Genomic DNA, 11577 nt, shown 5'->3' on the forward strand with positions numbered 1-11577 from the left:
GTGTTTTATTATTATTTTAAAAATGTTTTTTATTATTTTATATTTGGTAAAGCATAGTCGGTATATTAATTTTTTATAATAATAATTTAATTTAGTAGATTTCAATTGGTATTTTCTTTAATAAAGAATTATTATTATTAATTTTTTATATTCAATAAATATAATGGATATGTTTAATCATACATTTGCATATGTTTTTTTTAATAGATATAATTTTTTTCCCTTATTTGGATTTGATGATATTTAGGTGAATATGAATAGAGTGTACATATATGCAAGGTTGAACAAGTTCTATATATACGTAATGGTTATAATTTAGATATTTTGTTACACCATTTCCTGTTTGTAGATATGAATGATACAAAGGCAAAATTATTTAATATTTATTTCTTTTAAAATAGCACTGTATTAGTGGAAGATCACCCAATTGAAATGACTTCTATGGTGGAAAAGATAAAAGGAAAAGGACGACAGCTATACAAAAGGATAAACAATTGGGGAAGACGCAGAGAGGAATCAGACGTTGCTTAAACAGGTCATATGCCGGAGGCACGGAGAGAAGAAAACCACGAAATTGTATTTTCGACATATAAATTTCCCACTGGAATTTTCAAGGGACTACCTATAAGAAAACCGCGTAATTGTGTATTCCACATATAGATTTCTGGCTGGGATTTTTAAGGGACTATCTATATCCTATTGAGTATACAGATTGTATATAGTTTAATCGAAATCATAGATGAAATACAGGACACGAAAATTTTTATGAAACAATCCTGAGATGTTGATGTTTGAATTTCGAAGAAATTTGTGGCCCTCAAATATAAGTACCACAATTAGTATACATAACTCATATGGGCAATTTAGCCAATAGGGGGCTGCCACCTTATAGGGGCTTAAAGAAATAAATTTACATATACAAAAGTATGGTTTAGATATAATAAGTCATGCCGACTTGCAGAAGATTTTTGTGTGGAATTTCCAAAGCAGCTTGTCCCTTTCTGCAGTTCCTAGGCAAAATGTTATATGCAAAATTTACTATAAATCTCTTGAACAACGATGAATCTTTGTTTGCAATAACCTCACTATCTCCCAGCAAATATACCACACCTGATTTCTTTGCATTTTCTAAGAATTCTAACTCTTCCTCCATGCGCACCATGCTGCACGCATTCATCACTTCCTTTACGCTCACTACGCTGCGCGCATTCATGACTTCATTTTCAGAAGCAGCCTCAATATTGACTGTACTTTCTCCACAGATAGAACTATTTCCTTCATGCTGAGATTGCTTATTCATATCATTTCTGCATATGCAATCGAACTGTATAAATTCTCTCAAGGATTCCAGTAACTGGTTCTCAAACTCAACATTCCCAGTCCTAGTATCCCGATAACCATACCTAGCCACACATCTATAGATTTTGTGTTCTTTTGGACCAATTCTGCGAAACACAAATCGTTCATCAGCTGGAATTGTATTCACAGGCAGGTACTTGACACAGACGAATACAAGGACTGAATGCCTGGCAGGGAGGTTTCTCATGAAATGCTCAAATATTGCTGGAACTCCTTGTGCTAGTTCTGTGTATAGAAGCCCAATCCCCGGAACTGTGGTCACATCCAGACCCGAACCCAGGCTTAACATGTGTTCTGTTGACACCTTGTGTTCTACTTCATAGGCGTATCTCTTTACATGCACATAATGCCACACATACATTACAAATAACAATAATGCTGCAAAGGCGGTTGGAAGGTATCCACCTTGGGGAAACTTGTACAACACTGCCGAGAAGTATGTGAATTCGATGGCTCCAAATACAGTGACGAAGATAACGATCAGCAATAAATGAGTCTGCCATATCATAAGCATTACCAGTGTGAGGAAGGATGAAGTTACGATCATAACCCCGACCACGGCTATGCCTGCATCCAATTTACATACATGTCACAACTTTAATATATAAATTTATATAAGGTTCGAATGCGATAACTAAATCAGCTGATTCTTAAACATTTTTTAAAAATCATAAATTTATACATAAATAAATAAATATTCAAACTATAAATCATCTTTGTCCCTCATATCTTAAGTCACAAACGGATTTCTACATATGAATTCCCTGCTTGTATTTCCATCCTAACCATTCTGATCCACCAAACATATCCAGAGTGTATTCATTTTAACCATTTTGAATCACCAACCCATAATTTAATCCACTGACTTATCAAGAATCACACTGACATCAATTTCTGTGAAATAAATTCAAGGTTATGTCATATATTTTAATTTAACACCAATAGTACATACATACCATAGGCATTGCCGATCTTTGTAGTATCTTGGAAAGAAATGGTGACAATGACGCATGCCAACATGAGAATGTAGTTGATTTCTGGAATATAGACTTGGCCTTCATGCTTTGATGAAGTGTGCACCACCGTAACGCGTGGAAAGCATCCGAGGGACATGGACTGCTTTATGATAGCAAAAGTTGCAGAGATCATGGCTTGGCTTGCTATAATAGAAGCAACAATTGCAACTGCAAACATTGGCCAATATATAGCTCCTGTTACAAAATTTGAGTCATTTGTCATTAGAAAAAGTGAACTCATTCTTAAAAGTTATCAAAAAATTCAAATCATCCAGAGCAACAACAGGGAACTCGCCCTTGACTGTAAACAAAACAGAGAAAATTAAAGGATAAGTGAATTTACTTGGAGTAGATTTGTAAAATGTATCTGACACATTTTCAGGGAACTTCTTGAGATATGCAGCTTGGCCCACATATGCGCAGATTAAAGCAGGATAGACTATTCCAGTAAAGGCAATCTGGCGAAGACCGAATGTCAGACTACTTGCATACATAATCTTTAAAAGCTTAAAATTGAAATGTAAATTTAAATTTACTTCACATTTTCATCGATATCCATACCTGAATTGAACGAACCGAAAAATGACCTAGATCTGCGAACATAGCTTCAGTTCCTGCATAGCACCCATCTAAGGTAAGCAATGAAGCCTCGCTTTGGTAAATTAGAAAAAAAAAAGGATTCGCACAAGTGGTAGCATGCTGTATACCTGTTACACAGAGAACTATTCCTCCAAGTGAAATCCAAGCCCTCTGTGAATCTCTTCTGAAGTATTCAAAGATGTATTTGGGATAGAAAGCTCGGAAAACAGTTGTATCATATTTGACGATGTTGTAGATGCCAATGAAGGCAATAGAGGAGTACCATATCAAGATCGCTGGAGCAAATGAGTAACCAACTTTTCTGGTTCCAAATCTCTGGACAGAGAAGAGCATAACTATTATCGCCACTGATATCATAGCTACTGTCCCTGCAAACCCAATTGCAAATTAAACTCAGTTATTGCAAAGATCATTTTAAACATAAAAAGAAGAGCTTCTTGATGAGTATTTTTTTTTTTCAAAAACATGACCCTTCATGAGTACTTACCCTGGGTGATTGACTTGTCAACCTGTCGTATCCCTTGAACTGCTGATAAAACTGTTGCATGGAAATAATATTAGCTTTTAATGCCATAAAAAACCAAAACCAGTGAGTAGAATAATAGTCTTTATAGTAAGGATTTTGCCTAAAAATTGGAGAGATTGGATTTGGTGGAGGAATAATACCTGAGATACAAGGAGTGAGCACACCATCTCCAATAACCATGGAGGTACCAAGAAGGGCCAGTATGAGCAAAATTGTTTTAGCTGCATTACTTTTTTCTAAAGCTTCTTTTATCTTCAAAGCTCTTTTGAGCTCCCTGCTGGGAACTGCAAGCTTATATGATGAAAGCTCTCTATCCTCTGTTTGTTGATTGGGAACCACGCTCACTTTTGCATGACGGCATATCAAGGAATAAAGTGCAAACGTCCCACCTGCCATCACATTAATCTTCACAATCAGCTTATATCCAAAATACAGAGAGAAAATTAACGTTGGATATTATATTTTGGATCATATTACATACCATCTCCGTTATCATTAGCCCACAGGACAATGAAAACGTATTTGAGCAGTGGCAAAAGAGTGAGCGAGTATATTATGAGAGACAGAGCACCAAGAACATCATCTGGATGACGGATACCATCTGTAAAAGTGGAAGCAAACACATAAAGGGGAGAAGTTCCTATATCTCCATAAACCACTCCAATACTCTGAAAGGCCAACTGGAGAATAGAAGCCACTGTAACCAGATTCTGCAAAAACAATAAAAGCATAGCTCTAATTAACTGATTGACTAAGCACCATCATCAAGCTTTGTATTGAACATCATTTTAAGTAGAATCCTTTAATTGCATTGTTCTTAATTTTCACAAACTGAGGAAGCCTGATAACGAGAATTCTAAATGTTAGAACTATGGCTTAAAAAAACTTGTATTCAAAAATCATAGACTAACCCAACACACTTAAATTTTAGACTATACAGAAATCACAGAGATATAACAAAGCCCCCAAGAATTATAGTATAATATAAATGAATTGATTTTATTATTGATACTAACCGAGCCATGAGTAGCCATTCCAGAAACTGTACTCGACTCCAAATCTAAGGAGTCAACCCGCTTGAACTTGCTGCACTGAAAGTTACCATGCAGCTTGTTTCCTTTTAAAACATCGCCCTCTTCATTCTCCACTCCATTAACCATAACATCTATCTGCACGTCCTCTGCTTCCTTCGAGGCTATCTGTGCTCCCAACTCCATTTTCTTCCACTTCGAAATATGGCAGAGCTGTAACATAACACAAAACTACGACGCCCATATGCCATTTTATAAAGGGTTTGCAACCCCTCTGCTGGGCGTAATTGTAATGTTAATTGAATTCCAAAAGGCGTGTCGCCCTGTTTCGTGGAAATTATATGAATATCGCAGAAAAAAAAGCAGTTTCAAAACAAGGTCAAATTTGTCGACTGAAACAGAATCTGCTGCTGCGGCCATCTCCCAACTGAGGTTGCACTGGCTTTTCCAAATCTTGACATGTGGAAAGAATGCGGAAATCCTGACCACAGACGCGCAGAGAGAACTTTTCAATTACAGGAAAGACGTGTAAAATGAAACTATGATGAACCACGGATAAAAAATGTGTGTCACCACCACCACTCTGTTGTCAATGTCACCAGACTATTTCTGAATGACAATATACTCCACCAGAACCATCCAGAGTATATTCCCTCACACGCCAAGAAAACCCAATATATTCCCCAACCGTAACTGAGAAGCCATCTAGAAGTCGATCAAATTGAAGTGTCCTTTAAATAATTTAATAAAATAATAAATTTTTAATCATAATTTCATATTATTGTTATTTTTAGTAAATATGTTTATATTGAAATATGTTTTTAAAATTTAATTTAATTATCTCATTATTATGCTGTTTTTAAAATTTAATTTAATTATTATTATTTTTATATAGAGATTTAATTTTTACTCCATATTTATTTGGCTATGTGTTTAGTTTGAAATATATTTCTAGAATTTTAATTTAGTTATAATAATTATTAGCGGATGGTATAGATTTAATTTCCAATGAATATTCTAAATATTTTTTAGCAATATTCACAAATCAAAAATTAAGATTTATCTTAAAAGTAATTATGTCATTTCTTTTTTCAATTAAATTGATTAATTAAAAAATGTTATATGAAATGGGTTATGAATTTTTGAACATATGATATTGATAATCCATAATATTGACCCATGGTATTGTAACAACGCTCATTTATAAATTAAAAATCTTCGTACTAAATTGAAAATGAATCTTCATCCTTATATATATATATATATATTAGTTAATTTTACGATTTTCAATTTTAGCAATTCCAGATACATGGTAAAATGTTTATTATTGATTGATGCTTATCTGAGTTTATCATCTACTTAATTTATTAAAATATTATTAATAATAATCATAAGTCAAAAGTTGAGATTTATCTTAATAGTAGTTATGTCATTCTTGCTTTTTTAAGTAAATTAGGTAATTAGAAAAATTGTCATATGAACATGGATTATAATTCTTAGGTATTTGGTATTTTATTATAAAAATTTGCTGCTAAATTTTTGATAAAATTGTAAGGTGATTTTTGGATTTTGCTATAAGGATTTGGTAATTTTTTTTTTATAAAATTGTAATACTTAACGAGATTTGGTAAATTTTTTTTTTATAAAATTGTAATGCTTAACGAGATTTGGTAATTTTTTTTTTTTTTATAAAATTGTAATGCTTAACGAAATTATAATATTTTATTTTCAGATGTTATAAAAATATAGTATTATATAAATTTTTTGAAATGTGAATCTGATAATTTTTAAAAAATAGGATTTTTGATAAATTGTATTTTTTTTAAGTGAAAATATAATCCTACTGCATAATTTTTTTGAAATATTAATTAATTTAAATTACATTACGCAATGTTGTTAATCATGAGCTTATTGACGCCGGTTGACCATGTAAGTGGATGGACGCCACTTTCTAGAATTCGTTAGAAAAGAGGGGGCAGTTGTATGCAATAAAATGACTATCTTTAGAAGAAAAATATCAAAATTTAATGAGTGGTTGGAGACGTGAAATGTGAAATTACTTTTTGGTCGCACACGGACGAGAATAAACGCAGACCTGAAAAATATAAAGTAACTCGTTTGATTAGTCCATATTTACGCGCACTGAACACGAGTTGTGTTTTTTCTGTATCACGGAAAAATTGTGTGAAAAATTTCTCTCACGATGACGTGGAAGGCCAACAGTGATCCATCCGTAGAAACAGGTCCCAATTGGCCCCGTACGTCATATCAAATCGGGTTTAAAATAGTCCCCAGATCTTTTGATGGAACCTCCGCGGCAAGTTCACCCATCCTCGTTGTTCGTGGTGTCCATCATGCATGCCAGATGGACTATCTCCTCAAATTTGCATTTGCTCAGTCGTTCGACGCTGACAGGTTCCACCTTCTTGTGCAAGTTCGTCCATAGAATCCCACCGACAGTGACTGTGTTTATATATATATATATATATTAATAAAATAATAATAATTTTTTTAAATTAAAGTTATAATTTATATTTTTTTTTTAATTTTATCCATTTGAGAGGTATAATTAAGTCAATATTTTAATATTTATTACGGATTATTGTTTATTCTAGTTTAATTTATATGGTTGTACTAGTTTAAACTAGCAATTGTATCAGATGTTGTAAATTTGTAATTATTTCCTTTGCAACATAATTTATTGTTTTTAACAACGGGTAATAAATTAATAGAATTTTACAACATGTTTAATTTGTAACTATTTCCTTTGCAACATAATTTATTGTTTTTAACAACAGGTAATAAATTAATAGAATTTTACAACATGTTTAATTTGACTGGATAAATCTATCATCTTCTCAACAAAAATACATGGTATTATGTGTTTTATGACCTCCTAAAAGATGGTATGTGATCTATATGTTGGCTTCTCTAAAACTATATACTTTGCAACATAAATTACTTCTTCTAACAAAAAGTAATAAATAAATTTATCTCTACCATTTATTTGTATTATTACTCTGAACTAAAAGTTATTCAAACTTTTATAGTTGTTCTACCAAATCTTTTTTAGTCTAACATCATTTGTGAATCTACTTGGAAGTAATCTATGTTGAACGAAACACTTCTCAAAGGCCAATAACAAAAATAAAAGTGAAATTAGGCACTATGCTACATATCCTACTCATAACAGAAAGATGCACTTGCTTGTTTGGCTTAATTTCTTCCCTTGTAAAAGGAATCGAATGCAAAATGAATGGACAAAACCTTGCAGAAAGTCTTTGTAAATCCATTGCTCAAAGCCAATGTCTTATTACAATGTTCATTGTTCTCAACCCAGATATCACTGAATTCATCCATAATGTGAAGCTTGTAGGTACTTGTGAGAGGTTTGAAGAACTTAGTGTCCAACTTATTCGTGGGAATAAGGAAATTGCCATCACAAATATGTGGGTTATTGTTGTTGCTATTGCCACTCTTTGTATTTGATCATAGTGGGCTCATTGCTCGGCTTGACATCATAGAAACATAATCTTATCTACTAAAGTTGGAGTCTCTGGTAGTCAAATTTGGGAGGATTGAAGAGAATATATGTATGTATTATGATGCTTAGCTAGGCTTCTAAGAGGGAACAATTTCATAGAATTCAATCACTGAAATTTGTGAGGAGTAGAATTCCCTTGCGAGGAAGATGATTTTCTCACTATAACGTGAAGTTTTCCATCTTCACCCATCTCGACATTAGTCTACAGATGTTATCTTCCATCCAGGAACTCCTCAGCTGTGAGTATCTTAGCACTTATATATTCAAACAAAAACAAAAAAAGTGTGTAACTTTGCACTTGTAAATTTGGATCTCTTTCCCTCTCCTTCTAGAAAATTATTTCCATATACCTTTGAAGTAATATTAACATTAATGTTTGTGTCTTTAGTGACAAGTACTCTGTTTATTCTATCATTTCCACAAATGATAGGCTCTTATTATTTCCACAAATGAACAAGTTTTAAGAAATGGATATGAAGATAGTCAGCCAAGTAGTAGCATTTCATTTTTTTTTTTCTTCCATCAATATATGATAACCATTTTTTGTATGTCTTCATGGTGACATATGTCTTCCATTTTTTTTTTCCTTGCATCAATATATGCTAACTTTTTTTTTTCTGTATGTCTTCATAGTGACATATGAATGTTGATGACTTAATGAAAAACTTTGGAATTCCACCACATATCTCCTCTATCTTGTTCAATTTGGCTAAAATTCATTTGGTTCTCCTTGTCATTTGTCTTATCATACATTTCATTATTTAAAAGATTCATTGCTTATGTATCATGAAGGAAAACATCACACCTGCCATTGTCACTTGCAGTGATAAGCAACCTTAGTGATAGGCAAAAGTTGTTCATGCAAAGCTCTGCACAAAACATTGTCAATATGAACTTAAGTAGGTAAAGAAGGCGTAGACATAAGAAAAGACTTTTCAGGTGGATGTATTTGTAAAACATCATTTACATAAATTTACCAGCATAGAGCCTCCTACACATAGGTATTGCATGGATATTGATAGCCTCGGGTGGAAGCTAGATTTAACGAATATGAGAAAAAAATGAGCTTCAATCTGTTTCTTTTTAATCGTTGATAGATCAAAGGCTAAGGTAGATAACAATTTTTAATATTCATTAAACTTGGGTGGAAGACATATTTGTCTCTTCATGTAACACTAATCAAATGTAATGGAAAAAAATAATGAAAAATAAATAGTTGTTTTGCTCCATCGAAAACAATATGGAGAAAGAAAAGAAACATACCATAGAGAAAACCTAGCTTGTATGAATAGAGTTTAGAGAGGTATTTGGTCATGAACTTGACAAGAATGACATGCTTTTCAGATCTTCTTTAGATGAACTCACAATTTGCATTTGAAAATCTAATCATATGTAAGAAATCAGGTGTGTTTTCAAGTAGACTGTGAAAAATGTAAGACATGTAAGAGAATTGTGTCCTTACAAAGTGTTGGGAAACATCCATTTACAATATAAAGAGATTGAGGGCTTCAAATTCTAAGGAAGAATGTATTTTAGTTCAGGTGCAGGGATTTAGGACTTCCTGTTTTGAAGAATCTCATCCCTAGATGGCTTCCTCTTTATGTAAAATTGATTGGGTTACATTGCAATTCTATGAAATTGTTGCCTATCTCCAATGCCCATCCCCAATGAGCATGGTGTTATTTTTTAGGCTTGTTATTCGCCATCGCAAAATAGAACAGTAATAGAACAATATTGCCGACAGGTAGCATACTTGAATGATCTCTTGTTCATCTCAGCAACTTCTTTCTCAAAACGTTCAATCACACACTTGGATGAATTATCAAATGCCCAGTGGTTGTTGACTTACCCAAGTCGACATGGCCAATAACCACAATGTTGATATGGGTTTTTTCCTTACCTGTGATAAATTAGAAGCTCTTAAAAACACTACCTAGATGCGTCTATAGAATCAAAACCACTAAAGAACAATGTCACATTGGCGTAGAGAGCAAAGAGACTCGCACAAGATGAAGAGGAAAAAACAACTTCAGCTCCGACATTTGCATCTTACATCGATAGACAAAAATGACTTGTAGACATTTAACAATTTGGTTCCCTGATGCTGTCGCTAATTATCCTGGCCCAAGAACTCCTTGGGCCAGAGCTGCACAAACATAAAATATTTTTTGGTGCTGGACAGGGATGATGACCAGTCAATAGGGTGTATTTATAACTGCCTTGGCAATGAAATACTTCCAACTACCTTCGCCTAATCATCCAATGGTTGAACATGCTCTAATTATCTGCTGCTATCTTACTAGCTGGTGCTAGGTCAATAGCATGATATGTAGATAGATATGCATATTTGTAACGACATCTTCTGGTCTAGTCCGACCGATCTTGCTGGATTATACTCTTCATCAATTAAAACCCACTCTATCTCTAGGAATATAGCATAGGACCATCCTAATTGCTATACTATGCCACATCATTAGGAGAGAGAAATTGTGTAATTAAGGAGGGAAGTATGAACATGCCAAGTTTTCTATACAATGAATAAAATATATTGGTCAGATTAGGGAAGCTTGGAATATAGTGTCAAACATGTTCACCAAATATGGAAAGATTGATAATCAGCTGATTCACTAGGAATGACCTCCTTCCCGATCAGCTCATCGGCTAGCAATGACCTCCTTCCTGACAATAACTTACCTTTTCCATCCCAGCCCAACAGTTAATCAAAGCCGACATTGAGCAGACTAATTGAGTTCGTCCAAGATCCAAGCCAAGTATCGAGGCCAAGTATCCCACCAATCAAATGAATCTGCGCCATAGGCATATCTCAATTTTATGAAACATAGTAGTCTTAATGAAGTAATATATTAGTTAAACCTTTCTATTCCAACTATAAGGTTTCTTAGACGAATGAGTAAGCCTAATCTCCCTGCTCTACAGGCATGTAGTTAGATCCAAAGTAGGCACTTCCAGAGTGGCCACAGGTCTGTAACGTACTGGTAAATAAGCCACCATAGCCAGTCCATATAGCTAACCCAATGAATCTAGTCATATAACCTAGCAAACGGTAGTCCCAAGTATGCAATGACCTACCTCCCTATCCTACAGTTCCAATCATCAGGTTTCGCTAATAGGTCTGGCCAAAAGTTGTTCTAGTCACCGATTATCTATTGTAAGCCCAAAATACCATGTAGGTTAACTTCTTGTTATTCCAACGGTTAGCATTTTGTTCCTAGTTTTGGTACAATAATAGATAATTTATCCAGGTGTTCCAGCTTTTGGTACATTCCGAGGCTATGTAGTTTCATTCTCAAATCAAGACCAAGATCGACTAACTATAGGATGTTTGAAGGAAAGGGAAGTAGTGGTGGCTATTAAGCATACTTCTACTTGAGCATGGTGGGACTACAGTACTGGCACCACAATATGGACTACTACTGTGATTACTTCGATGGCTACATGGAGTTTTGTTTAATCGATTCTTATCAAGACTATAAGTTATGT

At 33.9% G+C, this 11577-nt stretch overlaps 1 protein-coding gene across 1 annotated transcript; it reads right to left on the reverse strand.

Moving 5' to 3' along the window:
* Window positions 1-805: 805 nt before the first annotated feature.
* LOC149239951 (potassium transporter 5-like) lies at window positions 806-4744 on the reverse strand. The gene is made up of 9 exons (XM_089373590.1): window positions 4518-4744; window positions 3983-4211; window positions 3642-3890; window positions 3463-3513; window positions 3083-3343; window positions 2937-2989; window positions 2719-2833; window positions 2316-2570; window positions 806-1926 (listed from the first exon to the last, which is right to left on the reverse strand). Exons 1-9 carry the CDS (start codon window positions 4716-4718, stop codon window positions 932-934), a joined length of 2409 nt encoding a protein of 802 aa, XP_089229716.1. The 5' UTR covers window positions 4719-4744; the 3' UTR covers window positions 806-931.
* Window positions 4745-11577: the final 6833 nt, after the last annotated feature.

Source organism: Pinus tabuliformis, chromosome 8, assembly GCF_031772625.1.
Source record: "Pinus tabuliformis cultivar Carrire ecotype Pingquan chromosome 8, CPIR1, whole genome shotgun sequence".
NCBI classification, from domain to species: Eukaryota; Viridiplantae; Streptophyta; class Pinopsida; order Pinales; family Pinaceae; genus Pinus; species Pinus tabuliformis.

Coding starts and splice junctions, on each gene's coding strand:
- LOC149239951 (XM_089373590.1), bottom strand. CDS start 4,718: ATGGAGTTGGGAGCACAGATAGCCTCGAAGGAAGCAGAGGACGTGCAG. Junction 3,514..3,641: donor GCTCACTCCTTGTATCTCAG/GTATTATTCCTC, acceptor TCCATGCAACAG/TTTTATCAGCAGTTCAAGGG. Junction 2,990..3,082: donor AATAGTTCTCTGTGTAACAG/GTATACAGCATG, acceptor GGTGCTATGCAG/GAACTGAAGCTATGTTCGCA.